General features: G+C 33.8%; 1 protein-coding gene across 1 annotated transcript; it reads right to left on the bottom strand.

The window, feature by feature from the left end:
- Window positions 1–353: 353 nt before the first annotated feature.
- On the bottom strand, window positions 354–24,610 carry LOC113062614 (choline transporter-like protein 4). Its single transcript, XM_026232590.1, has 22 exons — window positions 24,358–24,610; window positions 16,473–16,521; window positions 15,884–15,957; window positions 14,730–14,808; window positions 14,545–14,644; window positions 13,730–13,861; window positions 13,440–13,500; window positions 13,219–13,342; window positions 11,485–11,568; window positions 10,803–10,915; window positions 10,189–10,311; window positions 9,239–9,338; window positions 8,837–8,929; window positions 8,527–8,629; window positions 7,452–7,711; window positions 6,305–6,399; window positions 5,289–5,392; window positions 5,133–5,206; window positions 3,186–3,256; window positions 3,005–3,099; window positions 1,492–1,576; window positions 354–1,419 (listed from the first exon to the last, which is right to left on the bottom strand). Exons 1-22 carry the CDS (start codon window positions 24,401–24,403, stop codon window positions 1,313–1,315), a joined length of 2,172 nt encoding a protein of 723 aa, XP_026088375.1. The 5' UTR covers window positions 24,404–24,610; the 3' UTR covers window positions 354–1,312.
- Window positions 24,611–25,002: the final 392 nt, after the last annotated feature.

The following is a 25,002-nucleotide window of genomic DNA, read 5'->3' as shown; positions in this document are numbered from 1 at the left end:
TTATTGTGCATATGGGGCGGAAACTAAAGTGGGTGTGGCCTGTTCTATGGCACTTGAGAAATAAACATTTAATACAGTCAGTGGGATCTTTTTATTTGTATGAAATGTATATATTTATATAGTAAAATAGATTGAGACATTGTACCGTTTTGTGTCATTTGCTCAAAACTAGTACTAAAACATCATCTGAAACGCTATTGTACTGAAGCTGAAGTCAGAATCAGGTCACGTGATATTTGTTAAAACTGCAGCGTTGAGCGATTATGAACCAGTTTTAACAGCTGGGCGACTTTAATGACCACTCAAACCGGTTCTGCTGGTCTGGATTCAGGACAAAACCACACTACATGATGCATTTTTAAGGCATTTTATTTTATTACACACTCACGGTCTTTGTTTCGAAATAAAACGACAAAATAAAAATGTTTTTAGTTTTCATTTGACAGTCCATTTTAAGTCTATACTTTTTAGTCCTTTTTTTCTTTTCTTTTAATTTGCCACTGCAATAGAAGTACATGAACTAACTTAAAAATAAAGTACATATGCATTTCCTGAAGGGTGATTTTTAAGAAAAATGTAAAAAAAAAGTAAGTAAAAAAAGTAAAAGTAAGTCTCATTTTCAGACATTTTAGCTAGTTAGAAATGCAAAGTTTTGTTTTTTTTTTTTTAATGATGCTTTGCTTTAGTTTAGTCTATAAATTCAGCTTTTATTATCCATCAGTTATATGATTGTGAATGTACTGAAAATAAGCACTTAATAATATGCAACATTTTTATTCAAGATATATATCTTTAAATAAATATTCTCGGTTTAGTCCCAGGTTACACTAAATCACACAGAACCAAATACAAATCATATATAAAAAAAGAAAAAACTAAGGCTTTCATTCATGCTCATGGAGGAACAGATATCCTGTCATGTATTTTATTCTCTATTACAAAGTTTAAAAAGTGGCTTAAAAAATGTTCAGCAGTTTTGTTAGAACAGAACGTTAGTTATTAATCTGCACCAAAAGCAGTAAACTGAATCTCATATTAAAATCATAAACTGAATATATTAATATGTGAAGATAAAAATGGCTAATAATAAATGCTTTGGCTCACAGACATCTTCATCCAAGTTTGCCTTGAATAAAACCCAAAGGAATAAATGCACTGGCACATTTTCAGTAAAACAGTTCCAGGATTGAATCTCAGGATCATGTCTAAGACAAAACGACTATCAATGTTTCAAAGGGTCTGTACATGGATTCACTTCGAGTGAAAGTGACAGTGCTTGAGAGTGTGGAGTCAGAAACCCTCCTCATCTTCATCAGCCCGTCTTGGCCGGTTTGTTCTTCTTGTTGAGGATCTTCATCAGGTTCTTGGACATGAAGTAGGGTTTCTGTGGACTGCCATCATTCCGCTCCAGATCCTCCACTGCATGACAAACCGCACGGTGAGACACATTATAACACCTCAAACATTAGATCTGTGCTGTGTGATACTCACAGAAACACAGGAAGAGTGTGTCCACACCCATGTTATACACACTGAAGAAGCCATGGGCGATCAGATACGCACCGAACACCACCGTCTGTCACATACACACACACACTTAACTAAGCTTAACATGATCATCTGCAACTGGCTGATTCAACTTTACATCTCATTCCTTTCATGAAAACAAAATCTATGCAACTGTATTGCTAATTATGGAAGGAAATTATAATAACTTATTTAAACAAGACAATACAGGAAACAGAAGTGAAAGAAGTTTTAAGAGAAAAATGTATAGTATTTTTATATTTTTTATATATTTTATATTTGAAAACATTCATTTCACCTCCAAATCAAAAATTATCAAATATAAATATATATGTTTCCATAAAAAAAGACACCATAAAGACAAAATATTTTCTGTAATGCAAATATGTAAATACAATATTTTTTTAATGCAAAATATATTTTTATATTTATAAAATAAATGTATAAAAATATATTTTTATTTTATTAAGTCTATTTTGCATCTAGATGTTTTACTTTTAAGAACTCTTAAGGAAAGGTTTGAGGCATATTTAGATTTTGATTGAACCATTTCACCTCAAAATTAAATAAATAATAATAAATAAATAAAAATATTATGCATATTCTACATTTGCATTAAAATATTTACTGTATTGCAAATATATAAGTAAAATAATTTTGACGAAATGTTTATTTTATTAAGTCTATATCAGAGCATCCAGATGTTGTGTTTTTTAAGAACTTTTAAAGAAAATACTTTGAGGCATATTAGATTTTGATTGAAGCATGAAAACCTCGATTTCACCTCAAAATTACATAAAATAAATTGAAATATTTAACATTTAAACTTGCATTTAACATATTTACTGTAATGCAAATATATGAACAAAATAAATATATACTTAGCATAAAAATTATTTCTTTTTTTCATCCAAATGGTTTACTTTAAGGAAAGTTTGCATTTAAAATATTAACTGTCATTTAAATATTAAAATAAAATATTTTTCGGGGTAAATCTATTTTTTATTTTATTAAGTGTAATAAAAAGTCTTAAGGACTTTTAAGCAAAAAGATTAAGGTATATTTAAAAACTAAACAATGAAAACTCATAACAAATGAAATAATAATATATAAAATTGTTGCATTAAAACATATTTACTGTAATGCAAATAGTTTGCTTAAATAAGCCAAGTTAAATGCATTACATCATGTGAAAAATGTATTTTAGAAAAATGAACACTGTTAAAATGCAAAATATAATTTCTTATTTCTTTTTGATTTTTAAGGGGGAAATAGTTGACAGGTTTGGTAAAAATGTAGACTTTCTGTGTGCAAGTGCAATGCTGAACACGTATCATATCACATAATGTGTCATTATGATATTTATGTGTCATATTTAACCAATCAGTATTCAGTATGGAAAAATGATATCTTAATTTCAGTTCGATGTTGACAGCAGAACATTTGCTCAAATGTAAATCAGTAACGTGAGTCTCACTATGATGGGCATCCAGTAGTAGTTGAGCGCCGCCGTTTCAAACGTGGTTCCTGGAGTCTGAATCCTGCCGGAGAAGAAGAAGAAGGCCAGCACACCTGAAAACAGAGCAGACGTCATCAGCTTCAGCTCACACATGAAGCTCCAGAGATCTGAGATGTGTCTGAACATCAGCATCTCTCACCGATTCCACCGACCACCAGCAGCTTCCCGAAGAACAGCAGCAGATCCGTCACTTTATCCAGAACCACCACCCTGACAACAACAACACACAGCACATCTCCTCATGAGGAAGCACTTTCTCTCTCGGGATCTTCATAACACTGATCCTATCCAGACGTGACTCGACAACACACAGTCAATCCACCTCTTGTCCAAACTATGAAAGCTAATATCCTTTTTCCCCTAATTGCAACCTTTATCTCACAATTCAGCCTTTTCTTTTTTCTTTTTTTTTTTAACTCCTAATGACTAAATGAAAGTACATGAAATTATTTAAATAATAAAAATAGGTGAGAGGATTTTAAGGAAAAGGTTTCAATTTAGAATTTGATTGAACTTCATGAAAACACCCATTTCATCTCAAAGTCATATTAATAAATGCACATAAAAAAATTGCAAATAAATTAAAATTAAAAACGTTTCACATAAAAATTTGCATTAAGTTTAGATTTTGATTGATATCCATGAAAACATTAATTTCAACTAAAGAAATTAATAAAAATTTAATACAAATATTTGTACATTTTTTTATTTTATTAAATGTATAATTTAGATTTTGTTTGAACTTTTGAAAAACACCAATTTCACCTCAATCAGATGAATAAATGCACATAAAAAATGCAAATAAATAAAGTTCACATAAAGTTTAGATTTTGATTGATCTTCATGAAAAAAATAATTTCACCTCAAAATTAAAAAATGCATTTGGAAAAATAAATAGACATTTTTTCACATAAAAAAACTGTATTAAATGTATAATTAATATTTTGTTTGAACTTTTTGAAAACAACCATTTCACCTCAAAGTCAGATGAATAAATGCACATAAAAAAAACTGCAAATAAATTAAAATTAAAAATGTGTCACATAAAATTTAGATTTTGGTTGATCTTCATGAAAACACTAAATTCACCTCAAAATCTAAATAAATAAAAAAGTAATATAAAAAATAGTAAAATAAAAAATGATGCAAATATTTTTCAAATATATATTTTTTATGTATATTTTGTTTGAAATTTTGGAAAACACCAATTTCACCTCAAATATCAAAGAAAAGATATTTTTGCACAAAAAATTTAATATTTTGTAAACTTATGCATATGAGTTTATAACTTGCGATCACAAGATATAGGCTTGAAAAAGTAAAGTGCAAATTCTGAGATGTAAACTCTCAATTATGTGGAAAAAAATCTGAGTTCAGTGTTTTATTCCATGCCGGGAAAATAATAATAACATTAATAATAATAAACAGAACCTGGAGATGTGAGATACGTTTTTAACTTGCAAACTGCCACATATAAACTCTCAGTTCTGAGGAAAAAAGTCAGAATTGTGAGATAAGAAGTCACTCTTACCCTTTTATTTGTTATTCTGTGGCAGAAACAACAGAGCCGTGAGAGCGATCCATGACGAGCGAATCTATAAGCGTTTCTATTTCTGTGCCGTTTCAGATGGAACAACACACATGACATTGAGAATCTCAGGTGCTGATTATGTTATTTATTTAATGTTAAAAGTATCAAATGTGAATCTGAATATCATTCTGCTTTGACATTTGTAGCCACACTTTATGAGACAGTATCAGTCACTCACTATGTATTTTTAATAAAGGTTTATATATGATTTACTTTAGCGAGAGACTCCGCCCACCTGCTCTTCTGATTGGCTGTTAATTCTGAATTCTGATTGGTCGTTTCTAGATTGTACATATAAATTGCTTGTGGCTGGAATCTTATTACAATGCATTTGGTTAGTTTTTGATGTTTTAATATGATTTATAGGTTCTTCAGATCAGTGTAAGCAGATCTAGCTTCTTTAGAGCACATGCAGACACTTTAATAAATCAACACCAATTTATTTTTTATAACAACAGTTTATGTGAGCAATAAACACACAGACTGTGGTCTCACCGTATGATGTTCCTCATGAGCAGAGAGAAAGCATTCTTAGCGGACACACAGAAATTCTTCCCGTATATGGCGATCTACAAATCAGAGAAAAGTTGTTATTTATTCATTTCTTCATTGAGCTGATGACTTTATGTGGATGTGTCAGAGTTTATGCACCATGATGTAAGCGTTCCTGTTGAGGAACTTGATGAATTTCTCCAGACACCAGAAGCAGCATTTAAGGCAACACATGATGAAGCGCGTGCACGGGTTCTGAGCCTCTGAACACACACACACACACACACACACACACACACACACACACACAGTACACTTGAATTAAACTTCAGATTAGGGTACATGGTATATCAACTCATTATAATAGACTGATTACAAATATTGCTGCTTTTAAGAACAAATAAATGGCAAGTCAAACTAGAGAAACACATTTTTATACAGTGTTTGAGAAACTTAATCTAGTTTGATTCATTTATGTGTAGAGCAGGGCTATCTTTAACTAAAACTAAAACTATTTCTTAAATATAAAAGCATTTTTGTTACTTGAAATAAAGCTGAAATAAAATGAAATGGAAATATTAGATGAAAAATATAAATATTAGACTGGAAATAAATTATATTTATTACAATTAAAACTAAAACATTATAAATTAAACCTAAATAGTAATATAAAAAATATATATAAAAAACAAAATTAAATAAGACATAAGCACGTAACAAAACCAACAAAAATCACAATCAAAATAAAAAGCGAGTTCATATTATTAATAAAAATTATATTATTATATAAACAAATAGTAAACAGTGGTGCAGAATCTGTTTTTGCACTGATGTTTGATGACAGATGTCATTCAATACAAATCCACATGAATTTAATACAATAACCAACTACATAAACCTACAAAAAGTGTTGTTCCTCAGTATTTTTGTCTTGTTCTCCAGTACAAATATCTAAACATCCTTAAACCAAGATGCATTTACTTGACATTTTATCATCTTAAATACCCTTTATATTTGAATAATTTATCTTGATATAAGATATGATATTTTGTCATTCTATAATAAGAAAACTACTCTTGCAGTGAAGGAAAAAAGAACTGACACACTAAACAGAAAAGAAACAAATCTTGTAAAAGATGAAGAGAAAGAGTGCAGAAGTCAAGATGTTGTCTGACCTTTGAACTTGTGGTCCAGATACTCCAGGATGATCCGGACGAGCTGCACCAGTGTGAGAATCAGCGCACCGAACGCCAGCGAGCCCACGTGATACCTGACACAAATCAAGAGCGTCATCACACAGCTGTAAGCATGAGCGCCATCTAGAGTCGAAACACATCTATACTCTTATTATTGTGATAAATGCATCAATGCACTTTTTATTTTGTTTTTTATTATAAGCTCATCAGAATGCAAAATCCACTTCTGAAATGTATTTTCTTTCATACTTATATCATCAAGAATTATAATATAATATTATGAATATATTATAATATTATAATTAAATAATATAAATCAGTAATATCACAGACTAAAACCACAAACCAAAACATGGTAATATTTTAGTCATATGAACAAATATTTTAGTCATATTTTAGGACTCTTAAGTCATTGTATTTATTTTTTATATCAATATACTGTATAAGATCATATTAAATATTCAAAATTATTATATTAAATTATCATTATTATTATTATCTTCTCCAAAAAAATGTGATAAAAAAATTGTTGAATATGATTACATTTATTTTATGAATTTTAAGTAATCTTATATAATTTTTATCGTAAGCAATTCATAAAAATATATTAAATATAAAATGTATTATTATTAATATTATTATTATCATTATCGTCATCTGCAGGTTAGATCCTGATGGATGCATATCAATAAATACTTGATGAATCATAAGTAAAAATTTTTTATAAACAATTAAAAATATATATTAAATATCATATTTATTATTATAATTATTCCTAATACTACTATTATTATCATCATCATCATCATCATTATCATCATCTGCAGGTTAGATCCTGATGGATAAATATGAGTACATTTTTTATGAATCCTAAGTCATTTTATATATTATTTTTTTTAATTATAAACAAATTAATAATAAATTAAATATCATATTTCTTATTATGATGATGATTATTATTACTACTATCATCATCATCATCTGCAGGTTGGATCCTGATGGATAAATATGAATAAATATTGCATGAATGAAGTAATTTTAAAGATTTTCATGTGAAAAAGTGACCGTTTCCACCACTACTCTACACTTTTCCAGCGGTTGTGTTTGGTCTGTTTCATGGTCTCACCGCAGCGCTCTCATGAAGGACTGGATCAGAGGGAATGTTGGGATATCTGCCGGTTTGCTGAAGGCCCAGTAATATGAGGCGAAGGTGCCGGCGAGCGTACAGTGACCCAGAGCGATGACGAAGTTCACACACCACAGGAACGCAATCACGTTATAGATCTGCAGGTTAAAGAGGTTCCTCTGGAACAATCCCTCCGTGTTATAGTTAATGAAGATACAGCGCGCTGAAGGACACGTGGGGTACTGCGTAGTGTTGAACGTCTGTGGAGAGAAACAGAGACACGAGATCTCGCTCAGATCTCAATGATCCCTCACAGATGAGATGAAATGAAGACTGAAGTCTCCTGCTTCTCAGATGAGAAAAGACTCCAGACTCCAGTAAGATCTCAGTATCTCACTGTGAACTTACACCAGAGACGCCCAAACCAGGGCTAAAGTGAGTCCATTATCACCTTTGAAACATATTTTCAATTTCATTCTTATTTATATTTTGTTTTATTCTTGTGGAAAACAAGAAGTGGGGAAAAAAGTTAAATGTAAAAAAATAAAAAATAAAAAAACTTTGTGTGTGTGTGTGAGGGTGTGTGTGTGCGTGTGTGCGTGTGTGTGTTTGTGTGAGGGTGTGTTTGTGTGTGTGTGTACGCGTGTGCGTGGTGTGTGTGTGTGTGTGTGTGTGTGTGTGTGTGTGTGTGTGTGTGTGTGTGTGTGTGCGTGCGTGCGTGTGTGTGTGTGTGCGTGGTGTGTGTGTGTGTGTGTGTGCATGTGTGTGCGTGGTGTGTGTGTGTGCGTGGTGTGTGTGTGTGCGTGCGTGTGTGTGTGTGTGTGTGTGTGTGTGTGTGTGTGTGTGTGTGCGTGCGTGCGTGTGTGTGTGCGTGCGTGTGTGTGTGTGTGCGTGGTGTGTGTGTGTGTGTGTGTGTGTGTGTGTGCATGTGTGTGTGTGTGTGCGTGGTGTGTGTGTGTGCGTGGTGTGTGTGTGTGCGTGCGTGTGTGTGTGTGTGTGTGTGTGTGTGTGTGCGTGCGTGTATGCGTGTGTGTCACTGTGTGTGTGTGTGTGTGTGTGTGTGTGTGTTTCTGACCTCCGGGTCACAGGTCTGGTTGGCTCGTATGATGCTGCAGCCGGCCTGTCCTGAGTTCATGGCCACCACCTTGTAGATGGGAGCGCCTGATGTGGCCAGATATCTGAACACACGCTCAGGTAAAGTTTTACAACATATGAAACATGAAAACTTGAAGAATACACAATGCATTCATACACAAAATAACACATCACAATTACTTAACTTTAATTGAAACAAAAACATTTTAAAGATAAGAACTCATTTAGAAATTTAACAGTATCTCAATGGTATAAATATCTCACAGTTTACACTTGTGTGTGAAAGATACAGCGCTGTGATTCCCCAGTACGACACACACACCAACAGCAGCACAAACGTGACGATGGGATAGAAGAGTGTCGACATCATGTGACCCAACGCCCTGAACACACACACACACACACACACACACACAGACACACACACATATTTTTACTCTCTCCTCAAGTCAAACTCTTATAAACAGAAATCACTACTTCTTCATTTCAATTGAAACATCAACATGATCGTATGATTCATGTGATCAGCTTCAGATTCGGCATGAAGAGAATATTTCACATGGGTGAGCAATGCAAAGGTGTTTGTGTCTGTGTTTCTGGGCACGTTTTGGCTAAAACTACTATGAGATGTCTATGAGACGTCCTCACTAATAGAGTAAACCCAGTGTGTGTGTGTGTGTGTGTTTATTTACTTGCTGGTCTCCTGAATAAGAGCGATGGCGATGAGAATACGAGTCCTCAGGAAGATCAGCGCCAGCAGCAGAATGGCCTCGACGATACTCAGAATAATCACTACAACAGAGACAGAAAGAGCGTTACTACTATAAATAAAATAAAATAAAATAAAAAAAATTGGTGATCTGTTTGGTTTCACAATTAAAAAGGCTGGGGGGGGGGGAATCACATAACTTTAATTTCTCAAATATTCAAAGGCAGCTGAAATGAGAGAAAAATGCATGTTTGAAAAAATAAGGGTAGAAACTTAAAGAAGAATAAAAAAATTAAGATATGTATATCTATCAAAGTGGTGAAATTGTGGAATAACTGTAACAAGGTATTAAAAATGCATAATCTACTTTGAAAATTAAAAAATAATAATTATATATATGTATATATTTTTTTAAGTTTTAAAATATATAATTCAAAATAAATAATTTGTGAATGAAGCATGAAACAATATTAAGGTGTTTATAAAGGTTAATAAGTCTTGTCTTACATGTTTTTGTATTTTTAGTATAGATTAAATTAGTAGTTTAAGTGACACTTATTAGGAAACAAAGGGTAAGTAAAATAATAAGCCTTCATAATAGATAAGGTTTCAACTTTTTTACTTTAAAAAAAAAATTAATATGAGGACTGAAAGTAAAAAAAAAACCTTGATTATGATAAAATGAACATTAATTAAATTAAATATTACATTAAATTAAATGTTATTTGTTCATATTATTTGTTTATTCTGTTTCTCCCATTTTATTATGATTAATTTCTTCATTTCTCATTGTACTCAAATAAAATGTTTGATCACGTGCATGAAGCTGATTGAACTTAAAATAGAAACTGAACTGAACTGATCTGGTTCTAGGATTCCACTGAAACACAAAAGTGGCAGCATTGATAAAATCCATAAAGCGCAGGGACTCACAGAAGGCCAGCCAGGTGTCCCGCACCTGCAGATAGACCTGCACATTAGGGGTTAAACCCACGTTATTGAAGGTCAGGCTAGAGTTGGCCAGAGACATGTACTCATTATAACAGTACCAGATACCTGAGAGAAAACAAGAACACAAGAAAACCATCAGCAATGTGTTTAGTATATCAATGATCCTAAATAACAGTGACCAGCACATCTCAAACTTCAATCATGAGCAAGCATTAGTGAACAAGTTTTCCACATTTATGAATCAACAAAATCAAAGTCAACTTAATAAATGTACTGTTTTAAGATAGGGTGGGCAGTTTTGGAGAGGCTAGCAATGAAAAGTATAAGATCCCATGCTCTTGGCAAATCACCCTCCAAAGAGAACAGTTGTGGCCTAATGGTTAGAGAGTTAGACTTGTAACCAAAGGTTGTGGGTTCAAGTCTGAGGTCCAGCAGGAATAGTCATTAAACTGACAGGAAATACATCATCGCTCTTCGCTGGTTAGGACAAAACCATGAAGACATCAGATCTGTGATTTATCACTCCATGTCCTACCTGGTTAGAAAACAGGGAACAAGTTAGGAGAAGCATTTAAAAGACACACTGGTAAACTCACCGAAGGCGCCGACCGCCAGAACCCCGACGATGAGAACCCAGATGAGAACCGGAGCTGTGAAACGCAGCAGAATCAGGAAGAGAACGCTGACCACCATCGCAATCACCAGACCACTGACACACACACACACACACACACACACACAGAGAGAAATCAATTAAATATGACACAGACATGATCACAGAACATCATAATCAACAATATTAAATCTCCAAGAAATAAATGTCAAAATGTGCATCGTATTACAAAATATTTTAATATAGCTTAAATTGCAACAGTAATGATAGTCTGACAATAGTTAATCAAAGAATGAAAAAAAGTCCATACAAAAATTTAAAAATAAGAAAATACACATTCAATCGATTGGTTCTGAGCAAATTATATCAATTAAAATATTATTATATCATATATTTACAAATAAATGTTTATCATATATATATGAAATACACACACACACACACACACACGTATATCATAATAATATTAATTTACATCTATTTATTGAAGAGGAATAACCCCTTTAGATAAACCATCTCATTTTTGAGTGGGTCCTCGAGTCCAGGTACAGAAGCTGACACAGACTTTAAATATACACACACACACACAAACACACACATGCATTAATACTTTAGATTTTATATAAATATTTTAAATAAATGTGACACAAAAGAGCTGGACTCACGCTACGATCCACTGCCATGACTTGGCGAAGTCCTCGAAGATCCTCAGGCCGACGTCTTTGATGTTGAAGCTGTTGGTGACCTCGCTGTGAACACAGAAACACTGTGAGAATCATCACCGTGTGCTCAAGCTCCTACAGACCCGCGCGTCCCGGGGGGAGAGCTGCTCTGGAAAGACTTTACAAAGCGTTTGTCAAAGCTCACAAATGAAGCTCTGGAAGAAGCCACGGAGGGACTAGAAGCTCAAAAACTACTACAGCTACAAGTGCTTCACCCTACAGACAGAGAGACAGATAGATAGAGAGAGAGAGAGAGAGAGAGAGAGACAGAGAGACGTCTACTGCTACACATGAACACTATCTGTCACTCACTTTGTCACCCCTCCAGCACTGGCAACAACAGAGACACACATACAGACATTAATTAATAACTGTATTTTGGGGAATAATGTGTTCTCAGAAGTGAGCTAATTTTGACAAAACCCCCATTTGTGGACATCCTTGTTTGTAAAAACAACAAATCAAATCATATATTAAAATGCAATATAGAAAAGGTTTTCTAGTGGGGTTAGTGTGTGGTACAGAGCCCCGCACATGACATGCAAGAAAAAATAAATAAATTGTGCACACAATTAACTAATTTGTTCCCTCAATGTACTAAAACATGCAAACGATAACTATTGCGTTCGCTCGATTTGCTAAATTGTGCGCACAGTTTATAAATTGGGTGAACGCGTGTCATGTGCGGGACTCCGTAGTGTGGGATTAAATCAGTCCCTAAAATTTATAATTAGCTCTATTCAAAAAACAATAAACGTCTACAGCATGTACCCATTTAGATTCAATATAACAGATGAACAGAGTGTTTCTGATCAACTGATATCTGATGGACATGATGGTCAAAAGCTGAATAATGCAAAACAGATTAGCACAAATGAGATGGACAGAAATGATTAATTCTCATCAAATACAAAACATTTTAGTATTATCTATATATTCATGATATTTATTAATATTTTAAATTGGCTTTAATTAAAATTTTAAACTGTACATTCTTTTAAAAAAAAATAATTAGTTGTTTTCATTTATTTAAATCTTTAAAATTTGGTTGTTGTTGAAGTATTCATACTTTATTTAAATGTAGCTTTCTTTCTATTAAAGATAATAATTTTTAATAGTTTCAGTGTTATTTATTAAAAACAACACTGTGTTTAATCAGCCAAACAGTTATTATATTATATTATATATTTTATTTTACAGTTATTTTAGTGTTATTTACATACCATAATAATTTTGATTAATTAACTTGCTTATACTTTTATATTTTTAGTTTTTATTTTAAGTCTCATAAAGTTTTTTTTTTATCTAATATTTTATTTGCATTTATTTATTTTTTTACTGTAGCTTTCATTTATTTTGGTTTTTGCAATTTAATACTTTGAATTAATCTTCTTTCATTTGGTTGCCAACATTTCCTGCGGTTTTAAGTTTAAATTTTTCATCTAATATTCATACATTTTGTTTTATTTCAGCTTTATTTCAATTAGTGAAAACTATATATAATTTATACTATATAATAGTCATAATAACAATAATCACTGTTGTCAATCATCTGATAATCTCAAAATGACCAAATATTGATGAGTCAGTCAATAAATCAGGATTTTTAGTTCTTAACAAGTATTGATATGTTAACTTTATTAGCGTGTGTGTGTGTGTGTGTGTGTGTGTGTTTACCCTGTGGCATTCCTGATCGCTGCCAAAGTCTGATTCACATTCAATCCAGGAAGAGTGAAGTTTGTGGGAATATTACTGGGATTATACGCATTCCCTCCCAAACTGGGAAGACACCGGCCCAGCACTAAACAGACAGGCAGACAGAAGAGTATAAAGACATTATAGAGAACAGTAAATCACATGATGTTCAGTGACTCTATTCTTCATCTTCTGTCACTCACCAGAGGTTGTTGGCATGTAGAAAAGAGGACACAACTCTTTATTTACAATGTCCATAGCTGACTGAGAGAGAGAGAGAGAGAGAGAGAGAGAAAGAGAAATACAGAGACACCCAATAAAACAATATTAGACCTTATTAGATGACATGCTTCTAAGGCACAGATCATCAGAATAGGAATAATCAGTCATCATATACTCTACTGCTGCAGTGAAGGGAACGACTGTCAACAGATGATGGCTCAACAAAAGACAGAAATGACAATGCTTTCATCATTTACACAAACACACTCACATATTGAGTGCCTTGCAGCTGGAAGGACGGGACGCAGTACTCCTGGTTGAAATAATTGGCTGGCTTTGCATTTGGTAAGTAGGCGAGAGGAGACAACATCCAGAACTCTGACGGACATGACTTCACACACACCTATAGCAGACAAACACACACAACTGCTATCACACACACATTCAACACTAACAGCACGATTCCTCAAATATTGCTGCTTTTACACAGCTCAAATCAGAAAAATAAAACAGACACAAAACAGTCAATATCTGTCACGTGATAAGAATTTAGAGCTATAAAATGAATGTTGAAAAATTATTATTTTATTACATCAAGTTAATAAATATAATTGAGAAGTTAAAAACTTAAATTGTGTATGTATGTATGCATGTATGTATATATATGTATATTTAGAATTTTTTTTAAATATATTTTTAATTAGTTTTGTGTGTGTATGTATTTATGTGTATATAAAATAAACACATTTAGATACTTTTTTTGTGTAAATATATCTTAATCACATTTCACACACACACACACACACACACACACACACACATATATATATATATATATATATATATATTTATATAAATTCTTATTTCATATGCTAATTTGTTCCCAATCAAAGCAGTGGTTGTTTACATTGAAGTCTTAAAGGAGACACGCCCCATTAAATAGAGTGTTCAAACCAAAGGGTCAAAAAGAACTTAGAAAACAGCCATTTGTTTCTAAATTATGACTGTTTTTGGTATGAAAATCTTATCAATATTATAAGTGGACCTCAGGGAAGTGATAAAAGAATTAAAATAACGATCTGGTACCTGTGTGGTGGGACACTGGAGACCCTGCAGAGCTGAAGCCATGACGTTTGTCGATGTGGCACATTTGAGGATGTCAAAGTACATGACGTTGGGCTTGTCCCTGAGAGACAGATGGACAAGAGCATCAAACGACTGCAAACACACTGATGTTTGACTTCTCTAAAACCACTGACGGCGAATCTCACTTGTTCTGTCCGACTCCACAGAACATTCCCGTGGAGTTTCTGGGATACAACACATGTCGAGGATCTCCATACAGCCAGGCTTCACATGAAATACACACATCAGCTGCATGTTAATCAACATAAGAAACATTTATTCTGCACTATTAAATGAGAACAGAACATGTCATAATCTGAGCTGACCAGCTAAAATTGAATTTAATAAGTAAAATCACACAGATGTTAAGAGTAAATACTGTTTTAGACGATAAATTATTAACTGTCACATCTGTAACCGAAAAGACATGACAAAACTATATTATATTATATTATATTATATTATATGATATTATATTATATTATATTATATTATATTTTATTTTATTATATTTTATTATATTATATTATATTATATTATATTATATTATATTATATTATATTATATTATTTATAATCTTAATTGTGCATCTGTCTTTGAATATATTTGATCTATTATAAAGATTTTACTCCTATTCAATAATATAATAAAGTAATATAATAATATAATTTGCTAAATTCATAAAATATTTTGTCTCCCTATCATTTCATGGAATCAATTCTAAGAAAACAAACACAGGTAATGCATTCTGGGAAATGAAGTAGTCCTACATCTTGGTCCACAAAAGTTAACTTCAATCCATTCAAATTCAAATGCAGTTCCGCGTTCTGTTTTCAACTGAAAACTCAGTACTTTAAACTTAATTCAAAAATTCTAATTCAAATCCTACATTCCAAATGGAATTCTTATGGTTTTTATAGTTGAATTAAGAAATAATTAAAAAGGTAAAATGTCTACAATATTTTTTTGTTGTTGTTGTTCGAGGGTTAATGTTACATTTTACATCAAAACATATACTAATTTTACATTAAGAGTCAAATAAACTTGTATCTGTGTGTTTTCTACTTTCAGTAGAAACAGTCACATTGAGTTACCCATAACCCCTTGCCCTCTCCAGTATTTACATATTGCCCATTATGGGAGGTCTATTTCCATATTGCTTTCAGGTCAAAGTAAACACAGCTCCAACACACAGAGAGTTCACGGTATGTGTGTGCCTGAGCGCTGAACAGACAGAGACAGGATGACACAACAACAGATGATCAGACAGATAGACACAGAAATGGAGAAATGAACTTACCCAGAATTCCAACCACTATGTAACCCGCGATGACCAGCATGAACAGAACACAGCATATGATGTCTGTACAGCTCCTACAGACACACAAGACACAAGCACACACCTTACAAAAGCACTTCAGAGCATAATGCACCACTAATTCAAAAGACAAAGATTTAAATATTTTAGCTGAAAATGTACTCATCCTCCCCTGATAAAAAAAGTAATTCATTTAAAACATATTTGTTTCATACTGAGTATAGTTCAAATGTTTTTACATATTTACACAATATATTGCTCAAATCCTTGAACAATATATTTAAAGTGTACCCAAAGTATGCCTGCAATAGTTACACATAATATTCATAATAATATTATGTTGTATTGCCTAATTTATAGGCTACTGAAAAAAATCTGAGGGTAAAAAATAAAATGAGAATTATTATAAATATACAATAATGACAAAACTCAGAGATAAAGCATACTTTTATGAAACTAACATGACAATGCAAAAAAAACAGGCCTTTCGTCAAATACAATTTCTAATTGTTTCTTTAGATTTTGTGGACATACGTTCATGAGATGGACTCACACACACACACACACACACCTGTTGTGAATGGGGCCAGTGAATGTAGGGTCAAACTGAGTTGGTTCACCTGAAAAACAAGCAGAGTTTAGATCGGTGGTCCGTGTGTTTATTAGTGGTGTTACACATGGTAGATTCACAGACAGACACTCATAATGGATCTCTACAGAGCGTGACCTGCCATATTTGAATCCATATCATTGTTTTGGTTTGTTTGTTTGTTTAGATAGACCAGCTTAGCAGGAACTACAAAGCAAAAGAAACCATTAATGAAAGTGAAGTATTTGGCTTCCGTCATAAATCATTTCGTTCTCACTGAATGGCAGTAATGCAGGTGCAGAAACTCCAGTGTTATTTGAATAGCATTGAGATATTGTTAGAGATTTAAATCAATAGTTTGAATAAATCATTTTTCATTGTCATTTTAGTTTTAGTTCAACTTTTAGAATTTTGTTCTGTGTTTCTGTCATTTTTATTAGTTTTAATATAGTGTTTATTAATTATTTTTAGTATATCCATTTTAGTACATTTAGTACAGAAATCATTTGTACTAAAATTATTTCATACTCAAATCATTTAAAAAATTAAGAACAGGTCTCACTAAGTAGGGTGAATACTGGTAAAGTGGGACAGTTAAGCTTAATAATTTATATCTTTACATGGATATGTTTTTTTTTTTTTACTAAAAATCAACACTGAGCTCATCAGTAGCAAGTAGGTGATAAAAAAAAAACTAAAAAAAAATCTGTGGCAATGACATCACCACCAGGGTGTGGCACATCATATTTAACAACCTTGCAGTGAACTGTGATGGTAAGTAAAATGACATAGCATTCTGCGGTAAATAATGTTATGGTTATAAAAATAAAACAACTCATGGATCATTTGTAATTGTTAAACTGGGACAGGGTATTACTGGCAAACTGCGACAGCCAGTCCCTCACATATATTTAGTTAGTTAGCTAGATATTTCCACAAAGACTGACTTAAACTATGCCAAATCTCACGCATTCACACTGAGACATACGTAATTAACACTTTGCACACGCTCTCACGCCACACATCCATTTTCTCACGTACAGAAAAATCGCGAAGCAAAGAGGACACGGAGAGGGACAGACTAGACAGAGCGGGTTACTTATGATATTAAAAAAATTCTCAGCTCCCAGATTCTGTCACTTTTATTACAAAATTCACACAATAAATACTGTTTTGTCCCTTGTACATGTGACGTGACAGATCCCTATAGCACCACGTGACCCGATCATCTCTACTAGCTAACAGTAAACAAACATGAATGAATAATGTTATATTTTTACATATTTCAGAATCCAATGTCAGAAAAGAGGACAGGGAGGAAGGAGATAAGGAAAGCAAAGAATAGGCTATAGGTCAGAAGCCAGGGCAAAAGTTGAACCAATGGAGTGAGGATAGGATGAAGGGTGCGAGTACCTGCACCCCTTCTTAAAAAAGTGATGTTTATATTATTGTTGTTGTTGTTTATATTGTTGTTTATATTGTTATTGTGTATTTAATTTATAAGGCCTACACTTGAATACCAACTGAATGTGTTTTAAGTGTCACAGTTTTCCAATAAAGGTGTCCCAGTTTGCCAGTAGTGCCTTGAAAAATGTGGTTTGGGGTCATTGTGTGTTTGAGGAAGAGTCATCCATGCTGTGTTTAGTGTTTCTTTCTTTTTTATCGTCTATAGTTTAGTAAGCTATTTAGAATAGTATCATATGAGCGGCTAAGACATTTGGATCATAATAAAAAAGTATGCAGAATATAAATTATCAGAAAGTGTCCCACTTTACCAGTATCCACCCTACTTGTCAAATAAAGTTCAAATGTAAGTGATTGCATAAGCTAAAGTGTACATTTTATGTGACGCAATTAGTCATTATTTATTTGGACTTTTTCACCATTTATAATCATTTTTAGCTTCTTCGCCCTTTTTAAATTGTCCTGCTGTGTGACAAATTAATTTGTACATTTATAAAATCCTGCTTCCAGACCACGTTTAGTCATTTTAAAAATGAATTTGAATGATTATTTCTACCGAGTGTTTTAGATGGAGTTTGTGATGTCATGTGATCGCCCCACATGTGTCTGTTAGTCGTCTGTGAGGGTTTGTTGCATGGCAGCTGTAGTGTTTCATGTTAGTTTAATGCTACACACGGGTATTAAACCATCAAAAACAAACACTGAAGCTTTTCTACCCTTTAAAGGGGTCATATGACATTGCTAAAAATAACATTATTTTTGGTATTTGGTGTAATGTAATGTGTTTATGCAGTTTAAGTAAAAAAAAACACATTATTTTCACATAATGTTGTGTCCCCTATGCCCTGCCTTTGTGAAACGCGTAGATTTTTACAAAGCTCATCGTTGTGAAAAGTGAGGTGTTTGCTGATTGGCCAGCTATCCAGTGCATTGTCATTGGCTGAATGCCTCAAGTGTGTGTCAGAAATGTTACGTATCTCCCGGGATGACAAAACAAAAAGAATAAAACCCATTACAAACGAGGCATTTGTTGCATCCAGTGGGGACATATTTTCTGATTATAATGACCTAACTGTGTTTTTACGCTTTAAGCATAAAACCATGTCTGCATTTGTGATCGGAGAAACAACAAACAACAAGCTTTACTCTGCTCTAAACTTGCATTTGAATCGTCCTTTCAATATGAAAACTTACTTACAGGCTTTGAGTCAGAAGTGCTAGACTTTCCTTGCAAAGTTGAAACTGCCCCACTTTATAGAAACAAACACCAACACTAGCCGCCACTTTTTACTATCGGGCCAGTGTAAGTCAGGGCTTAAAACGGGTCAGGCGGGGCTAATATCCTTGGGCCAGAAGCACCGAGGCCAGAATAGTGCTGCATTTCCACAGTCGAGCCTGAAGCTCAGCTGCACTTCACTAAAAAATACCCTTTACACGTTTCACAGGAATAACGTCATACAACCCCTTTATTCACCAACAAAGAGAGAAGTTATCAGAAAACTAATAAGAAATAAATCACTGGACATGCGCGATCACAAAACGAACACGATAAAAGCGTCCTTTTGCTTGCATGCTTTATTAAATATTTAAATTCAAAAGCATCAATGTTTTACTATAAGTAATACATTGAGCATAATGAAAATTTGTCACAGAAATAAATGTATTTCTATTTTATTTATTTTTAACGCTTTGGCCCAAGGTTTTCATCAGCACCGACGAGGCGCGATCAAGCACTGGAAGTGACAGTGGAAACGCGAATGGCCCTGGCACGCTAGCACGCTCACTTTTAGCCCGACAGTGGAAACGCAGCGAATGTAGACAACTCTCACAGGAAACAGTCCTCGTCCTCTGTAAAATACGCTGCAAACATCTGAATATTTGGTTTGCAACTGTTCTGGAACAGTGTTGTAAATACATCTTAACAACTGATTTCTAATCGTGTCCTCTTTTGGAAGACCAAACAAAGTAGTTTCACTTTCACAAAGAAACACACAGCATCTCCACAACATGGGGGCAGCGGCAACAACGAGAATAAAAGTTACGCCTCCTTTTTTTTGCGTGAACATTTGGCTGGCATTATACTAATCTTCCCACATAGTGATGTAATCATGTGGGGGCGTGTTAGAACGAGCCGTTTCAGGGGGATGTGGATGAGCCTTAACTTTTATAAAGATCTCTTTGGGTTTGAAACTTTAGTATTTGCAACTTTACAGATCTTCTTTTAGCAACAAGAGCTTATAACACTCCAAAGAGAAAGGAAAAATTGAAATCGCATCATATGACCCTTTCAAACAGGAGAGGAAAAAAGTGACAGATGGAATAAAAAAGGGGGTGATTTGAATATAATTTGAATTCAAAGATGGAGCCAAACTGCAGACACAAACTAATCATGAGTGTTTCTGTACACTTCCTCTGATGAAACCTGCTAATCAGGACGGGCGCTTCCTGTGACCGGATTTTCAGGATGTTCCTGAATGTGAACATTTGTTGAGCATGACTCTGATCATGATGCATATGAGTTCAAAAGGACAGCATTTATTTGAAATAGAAATCTTTGTAACACTATATATTTAAAGTACTTACAGTCACTTCTAAACAATTTAATGAATGCTTGTGTCAATAAATAAATAAATAAATAAAAACCTATACTGACCCCAAACTTTTGAATGGTACTGTATGTATAAAGGACTAAAAACCATGTGCCATGGGGGGAAAAAATAATAATGTCAGACAAACCTGTTTCCCAACCCTTCATGTACAATCCAGTGTCACATTACACTCAACACACACACACACACACACACACACACAAATGGTTATTTGCCTTCAGGAATCAGAACATTTTCTCTGTCAGAGACATTTTCATCATCTTGTAAAAAAAATGCTACAGCAGTAGCAACAGATCTGTATGGCAACCTACATCTGTTTAAAATAGATTTAGAGAGGAGACTTGTTTATATTTGTCGATTGTTGATTGGATATTGAAATGTGGGTGTGGCACAGATGTTTGTAAGAAAGAGACGGGGTTTAGGAGAACAAAATGATTGGAGAAGTCCAGCATATGTCATCAGAGAGAGGTCTGTCATTTCACCGGAAAATTTAGTAAAAAAATATAAGGTAAAAAATGTAATACATTTAAAAAATGAAATGTGTGCATAGAGGAATCATTCAGAAGAAGATCAATAACATGCATTTAGATAACAGTCATTTCACACTAACTTAAATATAAAGCAACAGAAGTCAAATCTCTCTTTGAAGACAACTGGGGTGTAATTTGAAAATAGTTTCATAAATAAAGCAAATACTTTTTCTTTTTTTTTAAGTCAAGACACTATAAGCAAAAACATAGTTTTTCCATGCACTGGTTAATTTTGAGATTTAGGGCTATGTTAACTTTCATAGTGGAAAAAACATGCAATAAACGTAATAAAAAAGTGCACGCTTATTTTAATATATGTTCACTTTATATGTTTGCATCTGTAGATTTCAGTTGAAATACATATCTTTAAAGGTTGTAATTTTTTTCTCCTCCTTTTCAGCGGTACTTAGATATTTTACAGTTTTATTACCATCAATTTTGTGAAGGTTTTTACATTGGGTTTGTTAAAATACATTACCCCTGACTTTAAAGGGGGGGTGAAATGCTCGTTTTCACTCAATATCCTGTTAATCTTGAGTACCTATAGAGTAGTACTGCATCCTTCTTTACTCCAAAAAGTCTTTAGTTCTATTATATTCATAAGAGAAAGATAGTCTGTACCGATTTTTCCCTGAAAAACACGAGCGCCTAGAGGCGTGACGTGTGGGCGGAGCTAAAGAATCACGAGCGCCAGTAAGCTTTTGTGTTGAGTGCGTTTGGAAGCTGTGACACAGATCCAGAGGCTGAAATTTAACAAGAGCAGCCTCAGCAACAACGTCTCTATGTGGTATGTACTGAAACTGTATATATTTGCTTAGCGGTTTTGGAAAATGACTAAGTTCCACTTTGTCGTCTTTTTTTTTTTTAAGCTGTACATGTGGAAAGTGCAGTTTGATGACAACATCGCATGTTGTTTACTTGATGTGCTTACGCGCCGATAGCTAAGTTATCAACACAGAGATATTTGAAGCAGTTTTACTCACCGCCTGCGGTTCCAACACACGATCGTGACCCTTTTTCGTTGGGACTGCATTATCCTTAAGAAATAAACGATGTGCAAATCCAGCGTCAACCTGGGCCTTGTTTGTAAAACAAGCATCTTCAAAATACAGGGAACAAACACAAACACTTGCACAACTCCGTTGATGCTCTGTAAAAATAAACTCCATCCACTGGTCCCTTAATGCTGTTTTTTTTGGTAATCTGTGCAGGGTTGTCTTGCCCTGGCAACCAAAAACACACTCCTTTTGTGACATTTCGCGATGCTCTCGCTCTGATCAGTGAAGTCTGTTGTGCTCTCAGTGCTCTGCTATACGGGAGCGCGCGCTCTTCCAGCAGAAGTGCCTCAGGACCCATATAAGGAAATTCCGCTCCATCTAACGTCACACAGAGCCATACTCGAAAAAAACTTTCCGAAACTTGTGACAAACCGGAAGGAGTATTTTTGGAACAAAAATACTCCTTCAAACGTACAACTTAATTTTTGAAACTTTGTCCATGTTTAGCATGGGAATCAAACTCTTTAACAGTGTAAAAAACTCAGTATGCATGAAATAGCATTTCCCCCCCCTTTAAACAACATTTTTTCTGCTTGTTGACACTATTTTCTGATTTATGAAAAAAAAAAAGGAAAACATCCAAAATCGCCTCTAATATGTCAATAAAATGAAACAATTTTGAAAGATTGGTTGTATGCAATATTTACATTTATGTTCTGGAATTTTATGTAAATAAGTGCGTATTGAATTAGATAATGCATAATTTGCTTATTAAACATGCATGAAAAAGTAAACATGCATATTTAAAACTTGTAATGCAAACAATGTTTGCAATTCTCAATATGATCAATAAACTTGGGAAGTATGGTGAAAACGTCTGGTTATTATTATTATTATTATTATTATTATTATTATTATTTTAATTATTTATTTTTATTTTTTACTCTATCTGCCTGGGATGTCTTGCCTTAAAATGTTTAAATGTTTCCTTAAAGTAAGGGTCAATGACAGGGTGAAATTAAAACTAGCTTTATATACGAATAATTTATATACAAGTGTCGTGGTGTGTGTGTTTGTGTCATAATATCTTTCAGAAATTATTTCCGCACTTCAAAAAATATATATATAAAAATACAGCTATTAAATGCTAAAATGACATCAGCTGTTCTAAAATACACCATGCATGTGAGAATGTGCGTGTTTGTGAAAATGTGATTCTTCCTGGTTTAAATGTTGACCAACAGGCTTGTCATCCAGTGACTGAAACTCCAAGAAATGTCTTATCTCCAGCATTCTCCTGTACTGACGCACACTGAGTGACCAGGAAGAAAACATCCCCATGATCGACAGACATAAACACCACGGATCAGAGAAAACAGAGGAAAACCAAACGAAAAAACTACATCTTAAACAATACTTTTTCCTGTTTCTCAAACGAATACAGGAAGAAGATCATTGAGACATTTGTGTGTTGAAACAACGATGAGAAGTCATACTCTAACGCTCAAGAATGACTTCTTTATCCGTTATGGCATCGTATGGGCTTTTTAACTATCACAGCATCATAAAGATTGACATCTGAGCTAATGCTTTGAGCATCTCAGACAGTGAATTCTCTGAACAGTCTGCAGATATTGTCCTGTCAGAATGAAGGGCGCAGAATGACCAGTTTTGGCAGGTTTGGGGAGTCCGTGTCTGTTTAATAAAAGGGCTGGATCAGATTCACAAGCTCACCCTTTACAAAACAAGCTATTGTTTGCAAGAGTCACTGTGAATAGGCATATTGACCTACTTAACCAAAGGATATGCCATTGAAATTATTATTTATATTATTTTTAATTATAACAGATGGATACAGACTTAATTTCTATGACTTTTACAGACATACATGATTACTGGATAAAGGTTTTAAAAACTCTCTCTCTCTATATGGATATATAAAGAAACACACACACACACACACACACACACACACACACACACACACACACATATATATATATATATATATATATATATATATATATATATAGCCTACACACACAAACACTTTAGAGCGCGGGAGAGCTATAGGCAAAAATATCAAATATACAGTATTCACTATAGAAATATTATCTTTTACGATTTTATTCATTTCTACCTGTCAACTTCTATAGCCTATACTGTAACAATGAAGAAAGTATGAACTAATAGCTATTGTATTATAGCAGATTCCCCTGAGAAATGCTCTTACTGTACTCAGAAACACACTCAGAAACAGTCTTACCATACTCGGGGTTGTTTTGCTCTTCCTCCTGTTTATTACGGCCCATCTTTTCACTTCGCGATCATGTGTCTGAAGTAAAAACCGGGTGAAAAGTTCACTGCTCAGCAGCGTTCATCTCAATCGATCAACTCCGGACCTTACTTTCTCTGCTGTTGTAATGTCTGTGAATCTTTGGTGGAGTAACTAAGCGCCGTGGTGACGTCACGGGGCACCTGCAGCTACTGCGCGAGCTCACCTGACGCGCGCTCACGCTCCCGTGCATTTCCACCCACGGACACGCGCGCGCGCGCGCGTCCTATACAGGTGCATGATTATTACAGACTGAGAAACTTCACTTTGTTTTATTTACCGGATGGAGAGTTGTCAGGGTTTCGTTTCGAGCAACTCACAAATGTTTTGTCAAAGTATTTCAACGATGTTTTAAATGTTTGACAGATTTTTAATAAAGTGGCACATAAATACAAACAAAACAAACTAATAAATGTAAAAGTGGCTTTTCAAAAAATGACTTTTGCCTGTGAAATTTCGCTGTAAAAATGTCCGCACATAAAGAGCTCAGTGTGTGTGTTTAAAAGATATATTAATATGCTAAGTGGCTTTGTTAAAAAAAAAGAAAAAAAAAGAAAAAGTCAACTATAGGTCTAA

This window comes from Carassius auratus, chromosome 44 (genome assembly GCF_003368295.1).
Source record: "Carassius auratus strain Wakin chromosome 44, ASM336829v1, whole genome shotgun sequence".
NCBI classification, from domain to species: Eukaryota; Metazoa; Chordata; class Actinopteri; order Cypriniformes; family Cyprinidae; genus Carassius; species Carassius auratus.
Note: the sequence above shows the minus strand (reverse complement) of the source record. Positions and strands in the feature narration are given on the sequence as shown.